A 22,215-nucleotide genomic window follows, 5' to 3' on the forward strand; every position below is an offset into this window, starting at 1 on the left:
CTTGTCCCAGGGATGTAGTTTAGCATATTAAATTGAGCCATTTTAACATTTAGTTTCCTAAATGGATTCCTTTTGCCAAGAGATAATATCATGCATAAGCTGCAACACATGGGTATGTATGCTATACATTATGACATCACACATTTATTAAAGACTCCTGTGGGTATTGTCTCAGTGAAAATGCTATTAAAAGGTAACCCTTAAATTGTTATTGCAAACTTTATTTTATATAATTAATGTAAAACTCAATGGACATGAGTTTGAGTAAACTCCAGGAGTTGGCGATGGACAGGGAAGCCTGACGTGCTGCAGTTCATGGGGTCGCAAAGAGTCGGACATGACTGAGCGACTGAACTGAACTGAATGTAAAAGAAAAGAAAATACATTTGTTTGCAACTGTTTGTTTGTTTGTTTGTTTTTTGCTAATTTTACACCACTACTTGGTCCATTCCTTTCAGGTGATAATCTGCTTCTGTTTTCAGTCTCTATTTTCTTTTCTTCCACCTGTCAATCTCAGAGACTTTCAAGTTCCTATTACCACAATCACACTTAAGTCTCTGGTCCTGCTCACCTCATCCCACCAGTCTCATTTTCTGCCTCTCTCCCCAGGGCAGGGTCAGATTTGGATGGAGAACTTCACTGGGTGTGAAGCAGGAGATAGATGGGCCCCAGGCTGAGCAGCTGGAATTTTTCCCCTGTGGACAGATACTCCAAGATGAAGCAAAGCAAAGCCACAGTCATCAAGACAGTATGGTACTAGCACAAAGACAGAAATATAGATCAATGGAACAAAACAGAAAGCCCAGAGATAAATCCACGCACCTATGGACACCTTATCTTTGACAAAGGAGGCAAGAATATATAATGGAGAAAAGACAATCTCTAACAAGTGGTGCTGGGAAAACTGGTCAACCACTTGTAAAAGAATGAAACTAGAACACTTTCTAACACCATACACAAAAATAAACTCAAAATGGATTAAAGATCTCAACATAATACCAGAAACTATAAAACTTCTAGAGGAAAACATAGGCAAAACACTCTCCAACATAAACCACAGCAGGATCCTCTATGACCCACCTCCCAGAATATTGGAAATAAAAGCAAAAATAAACAAATGGGACCTAATTAAAATTAAAAGTCTGCACAACAAAGGAAACTATAAGCAAGGTGAAAAGGCAGCCTTCAGAATGGGAGAAAATAATAGCAAATGAAGCAACGGACAAACAATTAATCTCAAAAATATACAAGCAACTCCTGCAGCTCAATTCCAGAAAAATAAACGACCCAATCAAAAAGTGGGCCAAAGAACTAAACAGACATTTCTCCAGAGAAGACATACAGATGGCTAACAAACAAATGAAAAGATGCTCAACATCAGTCATTATCAGAGAAATGCAAATCAAAACCACAATGAGGTACCATTTCACGCCCGTCAGAATGGCTGCTATCCAAAAGGCTACAAGCAATAAACGCTGGAGAGGGTGTGGAGAAAAGGGAACCCTCTTACACAGTTGGTGGGAATGCAAACTAGTACAGCCACTATGGAGAAGAGTGTGGAGATTCCTCAAAAAACTGGAAATAGAATTGCCATATGACCCAGCAATCCCACTGCTGGGCATACACACCGAGGAAACCAGAATTGAAAGAGACACATGTACGCCAATGTTCATTGCAGCACTGTTTATAATAGCCAGGACATGGAAGCAACCTAGATGTCCATCAGCAGACAAATGGATAAGAAAGCTGTGGTACATATACACAATGGAATATTACTCAGCCATTAAAAAGAATACATTCGAATCAGTTCGAATGAGGTGGATGAAACTGGAGCCTATTATATAGAGTGAAGTAAGCCAGAAATAAAAACACCAATACAGTATACTAATGCATATATATGGAATTTAGTAAGCTGGTAAAGATAACCCTGTATGCGACACACAAGAGAGACACAGATGTATAGAACAGTCTTTTGGACTCTATGGGAGAGGGCGAGGGTGGGATGATATAGGAGAATGGCACTGAAGCATGTAAATTATCATATGTGAAACGAATCACCAGTCCAGGTTCAATACATGATACAGGGTGCTTGGGGCTGGTGCACTGGCATGACCCAGAGGGATAGGATGGGGAGGGAGGAGGGAGGGGGGTTCTGGATGGGGAACACATGTACACCCATGGCGGATTCATGTCAATGTATGGCAAAACCAATACAATATTGTAAAGTAAAAAAATAAATTAAAAAAAAAAGATGAAGCAAAGGAGGAGCTAAGCCCTGTCCAAATAGAGACAACATATTTCTCATTCTTGAAGTCAAGAAGACCTTCCTAACTATGCATGTGTAGACAGGCTCCTGGGAGATCAAAAAGGGAGTGATGTCAACCTATCCACTGGAGAAGGAAATGGCAACCCACTCCAGTATTCTTGCCTGGAGAATCCCAGGGACAGAGGAGCCTGGTGGGCTGCCATCTGTGGGGTCGCACTGAGTCAGATACAACTGAAGCGACTTAGCATGCATGCATGCATGCATTGGAGAAGGAAATGGCAACCCACTCCAGTATTCTTGCCCTCGTGCTGGTAAATATGAAGATTGTCTTTCATGCCTCAGAAAATTAGATCAGGTCATGCCAAAAACTGAATCTTTGAGATCTTTGACTGCAGCGCAATTTTCTATTTACGTTTTTTTTTTTTTTTTAAATCATGCATGTTTTCTATTATTGATGAGAGAGAAAGCTATACATCTCCCCCTTGTGGTTCCTGTTAGTGTCTGCCTTTTCATGTCCAATTTCTTCCAGTCCTAATCAACCCCAATAAAATGCTGCTAAAATAATCTTTCTAAATCACATTCTGTTATCTCTCTTCTGCTCAGACTTTCAGTGGCTCCTTACTACCTGCAGGATAAAATCCAAACACCTTGGCATGGTCCACCTGAAATTCATATACTAAAACTCTCTGCATTTTGAAATCTGACACATTCTTCACGATCTAAATTCCTGTTTTCCCAATCCACCTGGAAGTAGTCTCTGCATTTTACGTGCCTACACCACAATCTGCCAGTTAATTATACGTATTTATGCTCATTTTATCTCTCAGACTCTCTTGTGAATATCTGGATAGAGTAGGAAAGAACAATGTATTTTTCAACTTCCTGTTGTCCCCACAATTCTTTGCATAGTGAAGGCATTCAACAAATGTCTATAGAACGGAATAAAACAGATACAGTAGTTAGTAAAATTGTCAGCATTAGGCTTTAAAAACAGACGACACATTTAAAAATGGATCAAGAGAGAACTGCATAGGCCAGCCCCAAGTAGTAGAAATATAATGCAAGCTACATGTGTAATTTTCAATTTTATAGTAGCCAAATTTAAAAGACAGGTGAAATTCATTTTAATAATTTTTTATCTAGCCCCATTATTTCAACATGTAATCAATATAAAAATTACTCATGAAATATTTCACATTTTTTCCATACTAAGTCTTCTAAAGCTAGTATGCAGGATGTGCTCACAACACATTTTAGTTCAAATTTGCCACATTAAAAGTGCTTTTATAGCCATATGTGGCTACTGGCTATTGTATTAAAAAGGCGCCGAGTCCAGGGTAGGAACCAAGTCCTGTCCTGGTTGGCTGAGTAACTTTGTTATCCTAGATAAGACCTTTAACCTCTCATTTCCTTGGTTTCCTCCAGAGGGCTCTGGGATGGTCATTTCTTATTAACACTTTGTGTTCTTTTTAAGAGATTCTCTGCAGAGCTATATATAAGTGGCTCTTCCCAAACACGTCATTTATTGCTCATTCACCTGCTAAGGTCTGAACTATCACTCTCACTGCCCTAAGAAATGGTAGAAAAATGTATCCAAGTTATAATTTCAGCTTTATGTATATGGAGTAAGTCGAGGAAGTGAAAAACAATTCCCTCTCGTGAGTATTGTGACTTGCCTTTCTGTCAGCCTAGCCTCAGGAAGGCACCTGTTAGAATTTTGCTTGGTCCAAGATCCCTTTCCCCTTCCCGCTACTCCTCCTCCTCCTCCTCCTAAGTCGCTTCAGTCGTGTCCAACTCTGTGCGACTCCATAGGTCCATGATTCCTTCCGCTCTATTTGGAAGGTTTCCGAAGTCCTCTTGGCTCTCGGCCATTGTCTGAGAGACCAGACCCTGCCCTAACAACCGTTACTAAGGGGCGGAGACTTGGAATTGGTTTCTGAGACCAAATACTCCAGGATCTAGTACTCTGGGCGCATGCGGCGACCTTCTTTGAACTCTCGCGAGGTTTCGTCTTTCCGGAAGCACCGGAGGATCTTCGCTGTTAACGGCGTCGCGATGTGTGTGGACTGTGTGGAGAAGGAATATCCCAACCGGGTGAGCGAGTGGGCGCCGAGAACTGCCCGCTCCCTTGGCCCATGGCCGCCCCTGAGGCTTCTCGTACCCCTGGGAGGTTTGCGTGGGGCGGACTCAGTCGCTCCACCCCATCCAGTGACCCGTAGCTGTATTTAGGCACCTGACGATGGGGACGGCCTGCAGCTTCGTTTCCTGCAGGTCGCCACCCTGGAGACTGATAACAGCCGTCACTCCATTTCATTTCCCTTGAGCTCCAGGGGAGGGGAAAAAAAACCCAACAAAACCCTACCACCGTCACCAACCCAGCCGAGAACAGAGGAAGCCCCCACCCCTACCCTGGTCTTATCCTCAAGCTTGATTTGTTGGTATTCAGTGCTCCTCCCGAATTCGAGCGCTAGAAGGGACCTCTGAAGTCATCTTTTCTAACCCAATTTTGCTGATGAAATTAATGCCTGGAGGCGGGAACTCTCTTGCCAAAGTTCACATTCTAGTTAGTATGAAAGGCAAGACTGGAATTCTGGTTTCCTTGCTGTTAACTTTCTTTTAAATCTCTGTTCCTTTCAAGCTCAGGAAATTGCGAAGCTTGTTTACTCTCATTTCGTTCAACGTATAGTTACTGAACATTTGTATGCGTGTAACTTGCGAGCCGTCGAAGAGCGTACGGTTACAGGATCACGTGACTAGCAAAAAAATGACTAGTACCTAAGTGCTCTTCAGGTGTAGAGAAAGGGGAGAGCAATAGGAAATAGCGGTGTTCTCCGCAAAGAAAGGTGGAGTTCATTTGAGACTTAAAGGATAGTTGTAACTAGGGTGGAAAAGGAAAGGAGGAACTGAAGGCTGGGGGAAATAACAAGGATTCTCATATAGGCTGGGAGATATAGTTGCTTCTGTCTCTTAATAATTTGAGTAATACTTAGTCTTTTGGGAGGGCCTTATAATACATCATGAACACTCGTATGGTATAACCTCTTTGAAAATAAAGGTCTAGCATTATAAAAAAAAAAGTTAACAGATGTATGCTGAATGACCTGGCAGTTCCGATTCTAGAGAAATAAATGCGTGTGTCTGGAGACTGGTATAAGAATGTTCATAACAGCATTGTTTGTGGTGGTGGTGGTGGTTTAGCCGCTAAGTCGTGTCTGACTCTTACGACCCCCATGGACTGTAGCCTGCCAGGCTCCTCTGTCCATGGGATTCTTCAGGCAAGAATACTGGAGTAGGTTGCCAGGCTGGAAAAATGTGGTGTGGTCATAGAATGGAACGCCATGAGTGAATGGAGCAGTGGCTCTCAACTGGGAGCAGTTTTGCCTCCTGAGGGACATTTGACAATAGCGGGAGATATTTTTGGTTACCACAACTGCGGTCCTACTGACATTTAATAGGTAGAGGCCTTATGCCATACCTTTACATTTCACATACTTTTCTGTATTGTGGTCTATTTCATACTTCTTTTTTAAGTTTAAAGAGAGATTTTTGTGAATCCAGTACTGAAAACTGCACATTATAAGCACCATGAGGAAGATGTTTGCTGTGGATAGTATTAGATATTAAATTGGGGAATTCCCTGCCTCCATGCTTCCACTGCAGGGGAAACAGGTTCAATCCCTGGTCTGGGAACTAAGATCCCATATGCCGAGGTGAGGCCAGGGGGGGAAAAATATATATATATATTAGGTTGGATTTTTAAGAGTTGAGAAAATTATATTGAAGTTTAGACTGTACTCTTTAGGCTTTGGGCAGCCATCCAGAAAAAAAAAAATAATAAGGAAATGACTCTGAAATCTGCTATATAGGAAAGTAGATCATATGGTTGTATGTTGAGATGATGGGATGGGGGAAAATGTAAAAGGACAGCCCTACAGAGCATTTGGGGAAACCAAATGGCAGCTGTAGTATAGGCATGAGATGATGAAGACTTCATATCAAAGAAAGAATTAACAGGACTAAACCAATTTAATGTAGGAGGGAAGAAGGGAAGAGCATTCATAATCTCAAGAGTTTTCTATCTAGGCAGCTGGGAAGTTTGGAAGTATTACAGAAGTTTGAGCCATATGGGAAGGAGAACCAAAATTGGAGGAGCAAATGATCAGATTGCTTTTTTTTTTTAAACTCATGTTTCATCTGAGGTTGAAACTGTAACGCTCCAGGAATCAGATAAAAATATAGGAAGACAGTTTGGGTAAGAGACTCAAACAGGTGAGTCAACCAAATAAAGGAGGCAGGAAGGATTTGTTCACTTAGGAAAAGAATGTAGAGAATCAATCAGTATCAAGAACTGAGCTTCAAGGATTAAATTAATTTAGAAAGTGAAAATAAAAGTATAGGAAGAAGAGTAAAGCTTTGGGGTGATTGGAAAACCAGGAAAGTGCCTGAAGCAGTTTTCTCTGATTTTTATTCTGTTCTAAAGTGCTTAAAAACTGTCATGAGAAAGAATTGGACTTTTATTTGAAATTCCAGAAGGCAGATTTAGAAATAACTAGCGGATAGATGTTAGGGGGCTATAGGCTTTAAATCAGAATAAAGAACTTTCTAACAGATTTTTTTTTTTTAATGGAATGGGTAACCTTAGAGAAATTGAACTCTTCCTTTCATTCAGTGGAGACTAAATGATCTCTTGAAGTCTCAGGGATCCCTCCAACTCTGAGATTTTTTGAAGTCATGAGATATTTTTAAGGACAGTAAGAGCAGAAGCCACTCTGCTTGAACCTAGCAAAGGAAAAGGCACTAAGGATTAAAGTTGAGTAAAAAAAAGTAATAAAACATTTCTATATCAAACTAGAAATGAAACCTATACTTCATATAGTTGAAGTTTCAGCTCTAACATTCTTAGTAATGCAGCAGCAATACAGAAATAGAACATAAATTTAGACTAATCAGAGGGAAGTAATCAGTGTAAACTAGTTACATGTTTAAATTAGAAATTATGTTTTATGTACTTTACTTTAAAATTAAACTGTGAAAGTTCATGTACTCAGATTGTTGTGTGCATGTGCATGTTTGCTCAGTCATGTCTGACTCCTTGCGACCCTATGGAGTATAGCCTGCTAGGCTCCTCTGTCCATGGCTTTCTCCAGGCAAGAATACTGGAGTGGGTTGCCATAGCTTACTCCAGGGGATTTCCCCGACCCAGGGCTCGAACTCATGTCATCTCCTGTATTGGCAGGCAGATTCTTTACCACTGCACCACCTGGGAAGCCCAAATTGTTGTTTAGCATCAAACCATATTTAATTAAATGCTGAGTCTGATATATAATTTGTAAAACAGTTGTATGGAAATGGATGCTTTAAAATGATGTTCTGCATTTTAAAATGTCTATATTAAAAAAACAAAACAAAAAACGCCGGGACTGTCCTGGTGATCCAGTGGCTAAAACTCCTTGCTCCCAGTGCAGGGGTGTCGGGTTTGAACCATGGTCAGGGGACTAGATTCTACATGCCCCAACTAAGACCTGGAGCAGCCAAATAAATAAATATTTTAAAAACAATCTGGAATCAGTAACTTAACTTTCCACTTTAAGACAGTGAAAAAGCAAGAGCAGACTGAACCCAAAGCAAGCACAAGAAATGATACAGATTAAAGTGGCAATGAATGAAATAAGAGATAGAAAATAGAGAAAATTAGCAAAATTAAAATCTGGTTCTTTAAAAACTGTATTTTCCAGTTTTATTACTCCCTGTCAAAACATATACACTGATAAGTTATACCATCTGAAATAATAGTTTTTTGAAAGAAACAAATTGGCCCAATCCTTGTCAATATATTTGCAGATTTCTCAAATTTGTAAGATTTTATCATAATATACTTTCATACTAATTATCATCATAGTATTTAACCGTTTCTTCCTGCGTATTTGTATACCTTTATAGATCTTCAACCAGATTTGGCCGAATCACATTTTCTAAAGATTGTTAACTTTTGACTTTTTTCCTGTCTTCTTGAAACTTTTAGCTTACTATTATTACTGCAGAATTGATTTAGATTTTATTCTTCTCTTTCCTCCTGCTGTGTAAACCTCAAATGCTTCTCTGAATACTGTATTCTTTAATTTTCTTTCCCAAATTTGGACGTTAATAATCTTGCTTCATCTAATAAAATAATCATGCCTCACTGATGCAGGTTGTCCTCACTTTCTTTTTTTTTTTTTTTTTTTGTCCTCACTTTCAAATGACCAGGGCCCTTAGAGAAAGCCCCATAAGTTACTTAGGTACTTTACTTGCATTTTGCCATTTCAAGAATTTATTTCCTTACCTCACAACAGGTATATAGGTATCTTTTCTCTTCCTTCAGTATTTAGAGTTTACATTTGGCCTGCTTATATGGTCAATTCCTTAATTTCTTGGAGTTTTTCACAGCTTTTCTGGATTCAAGGCAGTACCAGTTCAGACCTCAACAGGCTTTTTGTCAAAGTTTATTAATTCTAACTGAACTATTTAAAATCTTTAAAGATAATGTTGTTAAAGTGCTGCATTCAATATGCCAGAAAATTTGGAAAACTCAACAATGGCCACAGGACTGGAAAAGATCAGTTTTTATTCCAGTCTCAGAAAGGCAATGCCCAAGAATGTTCAAACTACCATAGAGTTGCCCTCATTTCACATGCTAGCAAGGTAATGCTTCAAATCCTTCAAGCTAGGCTTCAACAGTACATAAACCAAGAACTTCCAGATACATAAGCTGGATTTAGAAAGGGCAGAGGAACCAGAGACCAAATTGCCAACTTCTGTTGGATTGTAGAAAAAGCAAAGAAATTCTAGAAAAACATCTATTTCATTGCCTACACTAAAGCCTTTGACTGTGTAGATCACAACAAACTGGAAAATTCTCAAAGAGATGGTCTGGTATTCTTTACCTGCCAGACCACTTTACCTGCCTCCTGAAAAACCTGTATGAAGGTCAGGAAGCAATAGTTAGAACTGGACATGGAGCAGTGGACTGGTTCATAATTGGGAAATAAGTGCATCAAGGCTATATATTGTCACCCTGCTTATTTAACTTTTATGCAGAGTACATCATGTGAAATGCCAGACTGGGTGAATCACAAGCTGGAATCAAGATTGCTAGGAGAAATACCAACAGCCTCAGGTATGCACATGATACTACTCTGATGGTAGAAAGCGAAGAGGAACTAAAGAGCTTCTTGATGAAGGTGAAAGAAGAGAGTGAAAAAACTGGCTTAAAACTCAGCATTAAAAAACCTAAGATCATGGCATCTGGTCCTGTTACTTCATGGCAAATAGTTGGGGAAAAAATGGAAACAGGCAGATTTTAATTTCTTGGACTCCAAAATTACTGTGGACAGTGACTGTAGCCATGAAATTAAAAGATGCTGGCTCCCTGGAAGAAAAGCTATGACAAACCCAGACAGCATATTAAAAAACAGAGACATTACTTTGCCAACAAAGGTCTGTATAGTCAAAACTGTTTTTTTCCAGTAGTCATGTATGGATGTGAGAGTTGGACTGTAAAAGAAGGCTGAGCGCTGAAGAATTGATGCTTTTGAGTTGTGCTGGAAAAGACTCTTGAAAGTCCCTTGGACAGCAAGGAGATCAAGCCAGTCAATCCTAAAGGAAATCAACCCTGAATATTCACTGGAAGGACTGATACTTAAGCTAAAGGTCCAATACTTTGGCCACCTGATGCAAAGAGCCAACTCATTGGAAAAGACCCTGATGCTGGGAAAGATTGAGGGCAGGAGGAGAAGGGTGCAACAGAGGATGAGATGGTTGAATAGCATCACCGACTTAATGGTCATGAGTTTGAGCAAACTCCGGGAGATTGTGAGGGAAGGGGAAGCCTGGCATGCTGCAGTCCATAGGGTCACAAAGAATCGGACATGACTTAGCAACTGAACAACAACAATCATCTAATTAGGAAAAGAACTTGAAAAAGAATAGATACATGTGTATGTATAACTGAATCACTTTGCTGTACACCTGGAGCCAACACAACATTGTTAATCAACTACAATATAAAATAAGTAAATGAGGTTGACTAGGTTGGTTATGAATTAATTAAGTTCTGAACAATTACTAGTAAGGCTTTAGCAAAGACCTCCCTTGAGCCAGAAACATATGTTATTTACAGTTTCTTAGGTACAGTTTCTTTCTCTTTTAAATGTCATGGTGTCAGTCTGATGAATTGCAGAAATTACCTTCTCTCCCTGAATCACACATATCCTAAGGACTGATATCTATAAGAGCTGAAAGTTTATTTCTCTTTATTTATTTTCTGATATTTTTAAGGCTTGAGAAAATGCTTTTTCAACAGTCAGCTGAGCATCACATTGCATAAGATCATTTTTATTATTGGCTCAGAGTTTCCATTTTGATTAAATTTTCATTCTAGTTTTACGATACCTCATTTAATGGTGTTGGCTATTAGATTTTCTAACTTTTCCTTTTCATGTGTTACATTAAGACTACATTAAGTTGTTTCTAAATATCCAATTGTGTTTAGTCTTCTCTCTTAAACACAGTTGCAGACTTCAGAGACTTACAGCTCTAACACTGCCTCAGATTTATTTATTATGAATAATACTTCTAGAGAAAAGCTAGTAATTTCAAAAATTACTTGGCATAAACTTCAAGCAAGTAAATTGTGGTCATGTTTTTTGCCCTTAGAGACTTTAAGTCTATTAATCATTTTCTCCAAGGATTTTGAAATATAAGAAAATTAAATCTTCCCCCCTCCCCAAAGAAAATTAAATCCCTATTTTTCTTATTTTAGGGTAACATCTGCCTGGAAAATGGATCTTTCTTGCTGAACTTTACAGGCTGTGCAGTATGTAGTAAGCGGGATTTTATGCTGATCACAAACAAATCTTTGAAAGAGGAAGACGGAGAAGAAATAGTTACCTATGACCGTAAGTAGACTCTTTTTTTAACATCTAAGTCTGTTAGTAGATCCCATCTTTTGGGAACTAGGTTATGCAAAGTATTATGAGGTCTATATTACTATCATATTGAAACACATAATTACTAGTTTTTTAAGAGAATGTAGGTAACATCTCATGTACCTAGCAACATCATATATTCCACATAAATGACTTGCAGATAGCTGAAGCTTATGATTTAGGCACCAGTTTTGTTTTATCTTTAAAGACTGTCTTCTGAAACAAGATACAGGGACTTTTTTTTAAACGTGAGTCATCCATGTGAATTTTCACCTTCTACTATAGTATAATGCAGTGGTGTGCTTCAGCAGCTCTTAAAGTGTTTAGGGCTGTTTGTCCTTACACTAAATGGCCCTGAGAAACTGTTTTTTAAGTCTTATTTCTGCTTTTATAGCTTTTGTCTCTTTTGTTACTGTCAGTCTGTCGTTTCTTTTGCTGCTGTAAGGATGCCACCTTCATGTGCTGTTCCTCATCCTTGATACTGGGAAATGAAATCAATAACTATGTATAATAAAAAGTCAGTTCTGAGGTTGGCACTAAGAATCTCTGAGTAAATTTACGTACATGTGCACTTTAGTGCTCAGATATTGTGGCAGCTGTTTTAACTATTCACATTTCCATTTTGTCTCCTGATTTTTTGGTATGTTCTGACTATATGAAATGAATGTACAAATAATGATATTTTGAAAGAAGGGTGTAAAAGACACTAAGCCTTTAGAATAGAGTTAGAAAATAGAAAAATGTTCTACATTAGAAGAATCTTATTTCTTTCAGCATATTTAATTTTTATTTTTCTAGATAGAGGATAGTGGTCAAAAGCAAGGGCTCTGGGGCGAGAAAGCTTGGGTTTGAATTCTGGTTCCAACACTTCCTAACTCAGTGTGGTCTTCCTAGTTACTTACACACAGTGTGCCTTATCTTTCCTTATCCTTACAAAGGGCTTCCCTGGTGGCTCAGCTGGTAAGGAATCTGCCTGCAATGTGGGAGACCCGTTCCCTGGGTTGGGAAGATCCCCTGGAAAAGGGAATGGCCACCCACTTCAGTATTCTGGCCTGGAGAATTCCATGTATAGTCCATGGGGTCGCAAAGAGTCGGACACGACTGAGCGACTTTAACTTTACTTCACTTCACAAAGGTGATAAGAATAGTATCTACCTTGTTGGGTTTTTGAGAAGATTAAATGAATAAACAGATAAAAAGTGTTTAAAACAGTATCTGGCACACAATAAACACTCAATATATCATAGTTATTATAATATTGTTTTTCCTAGAGTCTTGTTACTGCTAAATTCACTTTAATGTCTTGTATTAGCTTTTTGCTTATGTTTGGATAGTAGCACAGTCTCTATCATTCCTGAGAATAAAAGCTCCTACATAATTAGGTAGGTCCAGCTAGTTTAAAAAACACATGTATCTGTTAATTGATTACCTTAGAGAGCTTCCAGTGGGGATTAATATATGCACATTCAGTCTCTGAGTTCAGGCCATTAATTATATAATGTTGCTGTGTAATAGAGTCTGTATTTTTTTTAATCAAGGTGGACATTACAATGGGTTTCCTTTGTGTTAAATTTGACAGAGTTAAGATTCTTTTAAAGCAATACCATGCTAAGAATAGAAATTTTACTGTCTTCAGACACCATCTAAGACTTAATTATTAAAGTCTCTCTCTGTTTCAGCAGATCTTTGTAAGAATTGTCATCACGTAATAGCCAGGCATGAGTATACATTCAGTATCATGGATGAATTTCAGGTAAATGTATATATGTGGGTGTGTTATTGAGGGGAAGGGGGATAAGAAGAGTATCTGGAGACCGTCCCTCTCTTCCACTTGTGTAAGTTGAGACAGACACTTTAGATGTGGGTGGATCTGTTCAAACCTGTTTTCAAAAGAGTCACAAAGCAAAATGCATGCCTTACAGATGATATCTCTGTCCTGGCATTTTTGCTTATAAAGAATAACACATTGTGGCTTCTTATAAGGTTACCATTGTGCCTCTTTTTTCTCTATCCAGTTACGTGATCGCACAGTTGTTGGCTTTAAGTATTGATCTGCCCTCTGCCACCATTCTTGTAAAGCATGGAAATCATGATAGTGAGATTATCTTTGTTTCCCTTGTAGGACTGTAGTCAGCAACTCTGGTCTCAATTTTGATAGGATGTTTGAATATTATTTGATAAGTAAAAGGACACGATAGGTGTATCATGGTTGGAGGAGAGAAGCTGAACCACTGTAAGGGTAGAGAATAGGGATCTATTATAAGATTAGTCCTTATACAACTGTGAGAGCATGTGAAGAACTCCACAAAATCCTACAGGCTGGTATAGGCCTGCAGTTGCTGAAGATTCACAGATCTAACGGTCAGGAAGAAAAGGTGGACAGTGGGGGAGAGCCAAGGACAAACTGGAAAGCTGAAGGACATACTCACCTGTGTCTGTCCCTCACTGCCTCCGCTTTCAAGGCTTCAGATTGAGTTCCTTATTTACTGTGAACTACACGTTCATAGGATATAAATGTCAGGTAAGAGCTTTTTACTGTCAAGGGAATTTTCTTTTTTTTTTAGTACTACTATGATTAGGAAAAAAATCTTCTACAGTAGAATCTTATAAAATAGTACAATAGAACCACTTTAATTTTTACTTCAGAGTGGAAGAAGGCACTTAGTCACCTGTCAGAATCTGGTCTAATATCTTGTGGTCCATCTAAATAACATCCTGACCACATTTCTCCAGCATCCAAAAATTATGCCTCAAAGATCTTATATGATAGGTGTCTCTTTGGGCAAAATCAAGATCTCAGTGAATGAGTAGTGGCCAAATAGGGGAGTGAACATGTTAAGGACTAAAAGGATCATCTCTCTCCATTCATGGGAGGACGGGGGTGCTTATAGCTATTTTCCAGCGGTTCCTGAAGCTCCTGTGAGGTTTTTAGAGTCCCTAAGTGGATCTTGAGATTGCCTGTTTATGCCCTAATTGAGCCACAGTGTGTCACCACCATGAGACCAAAGCCTAGCCTTTATGACTGAGCACAGCCATTTTCAAAGCTGTCCCAGAAGTTCCTTTGGGGTAGGAAGAAGGTAAGGGAAGATGACTGTAGTCACAATGCCTATATAGTGCAGAATTCTCTTGGGAAAAAACTTTTAAACTGGACTCTACCTCCAGTCCTCTCTCTTCCAACATGCACTCCCTGCCACCCCCGTGTTCTTTATTTTGCCATCAGTATATCTGTCTTAAAATGATGCTCTCAGACTACCTCTCTGGCCTTTCCAGAATAGCTACCTTTAGCTCCAGTATGCTGTCCAAGCTCCCCATCCCAAGGTTCTCACTGAGTTGACAGCCTCCCTTTCTCTCGTTTCTCACTGCTCTCCTTTTGCACACCATTCATAGCATTGTCCCAGCCTTAGTCTCTCCTCCTTCCCTCCTGTTGTAGAAATTTTTATTTCTTCCTCTCTGTTATCCCCATGATGCATTTCCTCAGGAACTTCATGTTACCTCTCTCCTCCTAGCTTTTTCTCCATGAGATTTAAAGCATTTTTACATTAAATATATTTAGTTCTTCTCTATTTGTTAAAAGTAAATTAAAATCGTTGCGTTTCACTCAGCTACTTCTTTGATTCATCCTCTGATCTTCTCTCTCCTTCCTTTTGCTTCTTTACTTGAATAGCTCTTTACCATATTTTCCTTATTTCCCTTTGCTCCTAACAATCTACAAATTGGTTTTCAGTTTAATTTCAAATTTCACTTTACTTTCAAATTTAGTTTTCACTTTACTGAAATTATTCTCTCATAGTTTCCCTATAATGTAGCCAAATCCTGTGACCTTGCCTTGTCATCTCTCTTAACATCTTTCTGGATCTGGTTTTGTTAACCATTGTCTTTTTGGAGTATTTTACCCTCTGGTATCCATAGTGCTAGACTTTTTTCTTTCTTTTTAAATCATTTTGACAGTTCCCTTGCTTTCTCTGTGTTTCCTTTCCTATTTCTCCCTAACATCTTTTCTCCTGAGCTTTGGTCTCTGGTCTAGGGACCTTTTCTTTACTTTCTCAGATACTGAGCACACATATACTCAGTCTCTGATGAAACCTATCGGGTATCTCCTGGATCTCCTACTCTAACTCCAGTGTTCCCTCTGCCCTCCTTTCTGCCTTTGTTTCTCTTTCTTTTGTTTGGCTCCACTGTCACACTTCATGTGAAGGACCATATCGCTCAAACCTAAAATACTGCCGCAGTCTCCACACTGTGCTGTGCACACTGCCCTCAGGTTAATCTTCTGGACACATACCATCCTGCACTCGTCTGCTACTCCATATGCGATGTGCTTGCTCTGTTCTGTATCACTGTCTTGACTCGAGCTGTTTCCTTTACTTAACTTGTCCCTTCCACTATGTTCAAGCTGACTAAATCTTACCTCTTTTAAGCTGTACTTAATCCTGTCTCCTTCTGCTTCTTAATAATCCAGCCCTTTTTTGAACTCTTCTTGTGTCTATTGCAGCCCCCGACTCATGACTAGCCAATTGGTAACTTCCATCTCAGCCTGATGACCCCAAGGACTCCTCTTACTCAGCTGCTGTGACTTACTTTCCTCAGCCTCACCCCACTCCAGCCCCCATCTTATTCCAGTAGTAGTTCAGGTTTCAGGGTGGGATTACCACCATTGGTAATATTTTGTCTTGTTTGAAATGTCTTATGAGAAATTTAAATCAGAAGTAGGCAGACTAGGACTTCCAGAGGTCCCGTGGTTAAGACTCCATGCTTCCACTGCAGGGGCCTCAGGTACACTCCCTGGTCAGGGAAGTTTTACATGCCACAGGGTGTGGTTAAAAAAAAAAAAAAAAAGGCAGAATAGTGTATTGATCTTCAGTTCTCAGCTTCAGTTTGCTTTATTTGTACCTCTCAGGATTACTTTGAAGCAAATCCCAAACATTTACTACTTCTTTAAATATTTCAATACAAAGCTGTAAAAGATAAGGATTCTGTTTTAAAACAGATTCATTTTTAACAAACAATATTGTTAAAGTAAGATTTTCTGATGGCAAGTATCGAGGGGAAAGTAGAGACATAAATACAGAGTTTAAGTGGAAAATAAGTTGTAAGTGATTACAGGCATCCTGTATCTTTTATATCACCCTAAAATCCATTAAAAGGGCTATATATTTGCCTCAGGAAAGAAGAGGGAAACTAAGACTGCTTTTTCTTTGTCTGCGGACCTGGGAAGGAGAGGACCGAGGTTCAGAATTAGCAGGTAGTAATAGAGGGAAGAGGCCCATGGGACCCTCAGCATAAAACACAGGATCTGATCTTGCCCAAAGGGGATTCCACCCATCCCACCATTTCTTCCAGATCACTCCCCTCAGGCTTTGCCCAGGTGGAGCCTTTGAAAGATCTCTGTGAATGACTAGGGGAATTCTGATTCTCCTAACTTGGCCAATTTGGGTGAAAAGTATCTTGATCCCACCATATTCCTGGCAGCATGAGAACTTATGTTCCTGGCATCCCAAATGAGAATTCTAGACATATTTTCCCACAGAAACATTTCTCTGTGTGGTTAGATTCTATAGGACTTGTGCAGTATAAATTTAAAAGACTCCCTGGATTTCCCTGGGAACCTAACTGCTTTGTGTAATGTTACTTCTGTGGGAAACTGCTTCTGCATTCCAAATAATTGACCTTCAATGAAATTTGGATTCCAGACTGCCTATAAATTAAAGATTATAGGTATAATCCATCTTACTGATTTAACAGTTTTTCCAAATTATACCATATGTTAGGTTTTTTCTTTCTGTCATGTTGCACTGTAAATTTTGCAAGGTCAGACCTTGTCCTCGCCTTTTCCCATGTCTGCCAGTGTACCTGGCATATTACAGAGCCTTTAAGCACTTAATGAAAACTTGTCAGTGAGTAGGTTGGTTGAAAATTCAAATAGTTGTCTACCTTCACACATTTTCCCATATTGGCTTTATTATTTTTTTCTTCTTCTTTTCCAATGAGAGGTTGACATTCTACTAGTAATGTCTAGTGAGTGAAAGCAGAATTTGAAAGCAGTAAAAACCTTGGAAAGAGTGGATTTTAACTTTATTTTTGATTCATAAGACTCATGTTTGTTTGCTGAGCTAACCCACTCCAGTATTCTTGCCTGGAGAATCCCAGGGATGGCGGAGCCTGGTGGGCTGCCGTCTATGGGGTCGCACAGAGTCGGACACGACTGAAGCGGCTTAGCAGCAGCAGCAACAGCAGCAGCCTCTATTTCTACTGTGTGTGGAATGGACTTTAAAATTAAATGTGGTCTTTAAGAAACAGTCTTTCTACTACTATAACTAAGTCCTCCTGCTGAACTCTCTAGCAAGAAATGGAAAGGCAGTTGCTGGTTCTGAGTCTTTGTACTGTAGTCACTGTTTACCTCTGTGACCCTCTCTATTGACTGTTCAGACTCATGAAACACAAACTGCCTTGACTGATCAATTTCCAGGCAGCCAGCAATCTCAATGTCAGGTGTGGAAATACTAATAGACTTAGTATAGATGCTTGTTTTCCTAAAGAAGATAAAAAGTTTTTAAGTAAAAGGTTTGAAAGAAATACGTTTCTATAGTTTATGACCATATTATATATTCTAGAAAGGAACAGCTATAAAAACAGAACTTTGCCCTAAGGATTTTTGCTTAAAACAAAATACCTTCTGTCACCAGTCTGGACATTTAAGCCCAGGAAACATAAAACTCCTTAAATAGATCAAATTCTAGACAACTAGCTATCTAAATATGAGATGTGACATACTAATGGATTTAACATAATTATTTATTTTTTCTGGAGTAGATAAAAATAGCCTTTTGGGTTTAGAAATTTTTTCCCCTTTTTTGTTGTTTTAAAAATCATTTCTGTTGCATATTAGTGTTGAATATCCTAGAAAGGGGCAGCTCTAAGAACAGAAATTTGTCCTCAGGGGTGCACACTCAAATTGTTTCATTGCTTTAAATAGCACTAAGTAAGCCCAGTATATGTGTTTTTTGAATCCAGGAAATAGCCATGCCTTTCCAAAATGACATTATTGTATACATAGTAAATAGAGCATCAGCATGTATTCAGTTTATATAAACAAAACATTGTGGGATACACAGACTAAACCTAAGACTTCACTTATAGGAAGAAAGTTGAAAAAATTGATCTACTGTACAGATAGTATATCCATGACAATTTACAGAGGACAGGTTTACCAGAGAAAGTTATGAAGCCTCCTTCTGCTGGTTCCTCAAGGTAATTGTGCACTTTCTCTTGTTCCAGGAATATACCATGCTGTGTCTGTTATGTGGTAAAGCCGAAGATACTATCAGTATTCTCCCGGACGACCCCCGACAAATGACTCTGTTATTCTAAGGATCCTTCTGCAGTTCTGTAATAACACTGTTGTGTTCATTTACAATACAGCAAGCCTGATGATTTGTCTTAGTTTATAATGGAAATTATTTGCATATTATTTTATGCTGCTTAGACTCACCTGTTCTTTGAAAGAAAGAGTTCCCTGGAAGTCCAGTTGTTAGGACTTGGCACTTTCACTGCTGTGGCCAGGGTTCAGTCCCTGGCTAGGAAACTAAGATCCCACAAGCTGTGTGGTGCAGGCCCCACTGCTCCCACAAAAAAAGTAATTTAGGAGATTGCTGAGCTCTTCTGCTAAAGTTCCCAGTGCATATCCGTGCAGCCAGAATGAGGCATCTTTGTTAGCTATTGTGTGGCTGAAAAATAACTAGTATGGAAAGCACATCTAGTGCCCAGATCTTCGTTCCAACAAAAGGAATCTAGGACTCCTTGGAGAAATGATTGAGTCTAGGACTGGGTCAGTAAATATACAAGATGAGCTTGGAGCATCTTGAGCCACAAAAAAGGGAAGTGCTCGGAGGGAAATCACAATGATTGGGAATATGTCAAAGGGACAGAAGAACCCACCAAAGGAGCTCCCAGTGACCAAGGCTGGAACAATCTGAACAACAAAATAAAGTAGTATTGGATTATAACCCAAACTATAAAATAAATATTCATGAGTACCTATGTGAATGACTGAATAAATACATACATTGGAGAGAATAGTTAAGTCCCCCACATAGGAAAATTTCAAATAATGTATGTAGATACTCCTAACTCCCTAAGTATGGGCTTGCATGACTTCCTTCCAAAGAGTAGAGTGTGGAAAGGGGGAAGAGTAATTTTAACTTTTATTTCAATGAGAGATCTCACAGACACTAGCCTAGTGATCAAGATTAACATCACTGATGATAAAACATGTTGATAGCATTACTCTTGATATGTGATAAGAATGACATGTTGCCTTTGGGGTCTTCCTCCCCAAAACCCAAAACTTCAGTCTAATCATGAAAAAAACTCAGAGAAATCCCAGTTGAGAGAGAAATCCCAATTGAGGAAAATACCTGACCAGTACTCCTCAAAACTGTCAAGGTCATCAAAGAAAGGAAATCTGAGGAGCTCTCACAGCCAAAAAGAGCCTAAAGACACATGACTATTAAATGTAATCTGGTATCCTGAATGAACTCCTGCACCAGAAGGACATTTGGTAAAACTAGGGAAATCTGAATAAGGTACAGACTTTAGTTAATAAAGTAGAATGGTTTCAGTTGCTCCAAAGAGATCTTACCTTGCATAGTTGAAAGAACACTGGCTTGGGTGTCATAAAACCTGGCATTTAGGCCTGTGCCATTTGGTAGCAGTATAACCATTAAGCAAAGCATCATACTAGACTTTATTATCCCCTTTCTATAGAATTGGTATAGTATAAATTGATATTATACTTCCTTCATGGTATTGTTAGAAGATCCAAAAATCATGTAAAATGCTTTGGAAGGCATATAAAGTACTAGAGAGGATGAGATTGTTTTAGTTCTCATTCTGAAATCAAAACTTAAGGGTCAGGCATTAAAGCAGAATTGTTTCTTGTTCATATCTCAGACCTTCTGAACGGAGTGAGCCAAGTTGTTGATATCAGGGAAAAGCTTTGTTATGTAACAGGAATAATGAGAATAGCTGAGGTTTACTGAATACTTACTATGTGCCAGGGCCATTTTAAGCACTTGTTTCATCCTCATTAACCATTCCGCGAGGGTAGGTACTATTGTTACCCCAGTTTTGGAGCCAGATAAACTAAGGCAAAAAGAGTTAAGCAACTGAGTCCAGGTCACGTAGTACAGTGATGCTCTTGTGGTCACAGTGTTCAGTACACATGAAGTGTGAGAGTCTGGCAAGGTTAGGAAGAGGTCAAGAATATCAGTGACAGCACTCTGAGGAATCTGGGCATGTCAGACTAAGATTTATTACTCAGAAAAGTTAACGCAGCTGTTCCTTAGGGATCAGTTGTTTTATTCCTGGAAAATGTTTTCCACTTTCTGCAAATCTATATCTGACCTGCTGAGGAAATCATTTGGTGAATTGAATCCAGAAAGCAGAGAAAATGTTTCATTACTTTAAATAGCAGCACTAAGCCCATTACAATTTCTGACTTGTCCCTTCTTGGAGTTTGCTAATACTCCCAACTTAAGTCTTTTGGAGTTCGAGACTATAAATTTATATGCCCTTCCTGATATCCTCATCTCTTGCAGAATGTATAATTAAATGTTTTGGACAATATATTACAAAAAATTTAAACACAGGATCCTACCTGTATATTTCATTATTATTAAACCAGCATTGTACTGTGTTTGGCGATCTTCCTTATTTATCTTCTAGCATTTTTTTGTGGATTTAATAGAATAAAGACCTCTTAAACGCAGTTCTACTTCTGTATTTCTCTGTTTAAGTAAAGGGAAGCCAGGCAAAAGCATTTTCCTTCTTTATTTCCTTCTCTGAGATGTAAGAAGGAGAAGAGAGGACCTTAGTGTGGTGGGAAACAGGAACTTGTGCTGGCATCTCCTCCTTTCTCGCCCTGCTCCATGATGTACGGGTTGGGGTCGACCTAGTGAGGCTCCTGAAACTCAAAGCTCAGCATGTTTGCTATAGTTTTAATTTGCTGTATCTTATTCAAATGGTCTTGAGTTCTCCAAATACTAATTAATTGACATGTGATATAGTCTAGACAGAGCCAGATATGGTTTGTTAGCTTGTAAGTCATCACTAGGAAGTATACATTCACTGTTCTTTATTTCAATGTAACAAGAATCCTTTTCAGTTTCATTCTTCTGTTTTGCGAGCAAAGCTAAGTTAAACTTGACTGAATTTGAGGCTCTCAGTTTTAAAATGTATGTTTCTTGACTATAGTACAAGTCTATTGTGAGATGTGCTGTGGTTGAGTAGAAGGGAAATCAAGAGACCTGGGTTTGAAATTCGCTCTGCTCATTGTGGGACATTGGGCAAGTCATTCTCTCTACCTTGATTTCTTCAGTGGAAAAGTAGACACAATCATGCCTGCTTCGCAGACTTTTAAAATCATGATATAATGTTAAGTGAAAGCATCATTAGGTCATACAGTGTTGTGTACAGGCAGCTGTCAGGGGTCTTAATGCAGGAACTCTGAGATAGAAAAAGCACTGTTGTGTCATGATTAATTGTAGAAGCTTTGGAGTCAGACTGACCTGGGTTTAACTTTCAACTCTGCCCCTCACTAGACCTTTGTCCTTGAAAAGTTTCTTTCTCAATTACCTTCTCTTTAAATAGAGATAAATATCCCGCAGGATCAGTATGAGGATTAAATAACCTAGGGTATAGAAAGTACTTAGCACAGTGTGGGGGTGTGGTATATGGTAATTTGGATGACGGTTGTGCTGGTGATTATAAGAAATCACTAGATTTGAAATCACCTGTAAACATTTGGCTTGGACTTTCTTAATCTTAAACTGAGGAGATTTAGTTATGGGAACATAGTCATGGAAATAACCATCAGTTTCAGTCTACATATCTGGGCCCCTAAAGTCACTTATTCTAAACCGTATTTTTTGTAAGAGCCATAGAGGAATGATTCTCTCTGTCCCTCCTCTAAAGTAGGATTATCTC

The 22,215-nt window shown here is 39.0% G+C and overlaps 1 protein-coding gene across 3 annotated transcripts; it reads left to right on the top strand.

The window, feature by feature from the left end:
- Window positions 1-4,283: 4,283 nt before the first annotated feature.
- Window positions 4,284-20,998, top strand: CHURC1 (churchill domain containing 1). 3 transcript variants are annotated; one of them, XM_081509945.1, is made up of 4 exons: window positions 4,284-4,360; window positions 11,067-11,202; window positions 12,912-12,985; window positions 18,508-20,998. In XM_081509945.1, exons 1-4 carry the CDS (start codon window positions 4,322-4,324, stop codon window positions 18,598-18,600), a joined length of 342 nt encoding a protein of 113 aa, XP_081366071.1. In that variant the 5' UTR covers window positions 4,284-4,321; the 3' UTR covers window positions 18,601-20,998. The 3 variants fall into 3 exon arrangements, with proteins under 3 accessions (XP_081366071.1, XP_081366072.1, XP_081366073.1); XM_081509946.1 differs by having other exon boundaries at window positions 12,915-12,985; XM_081509947.1 differs by lacking the exon at window positions 12,912-12,985.
- Window positions 20,999-22,215: the final 1,217 nt, after the last annotated feature.

The sequence above is a fragment of the Giraffa tippelskirchi genome, chromosome 7 (genome assembly GCF_054371585.1).
Source record: "Giraffa tippelskirchi isolate mGirTip1 chromosome 7, T2T-mGirTip1v1.2.pri, whole genome shotgun sequence".
Classification (NCBI taxonomy): domain Eukaryota; kingdom Metazoa; phylum Chordata; class Mammalia; order Artiodactyla; family Giraffidae; genus Giraffa; species Giraffa tippelskirchi.

Excerpts from the sequence above, each read along its gene's own strand:
- CHURC1 (XM_081509945.1), top strand. The coding sequence starts at position 4,322 with ATGTGTGTGGACTGTGTGGAGAAGGAATATCCCAACCGG. Across the intron at positions 4,361-11,066 it reads AGAAGGAATATCCCAACCGG|GGTAACATCTGCCTGGAAAA; the intron begins GTGAGCGAGTGG and ends TTCTTATTTTAG. Across the intron at positions 11,203-12,911 it reads AGAAATAGTTACCTATGACC|CAGATCTTTGTAAGAATTGT; the intron begins GTAAGTAGACTC and ends TCTCTGTTTCAG.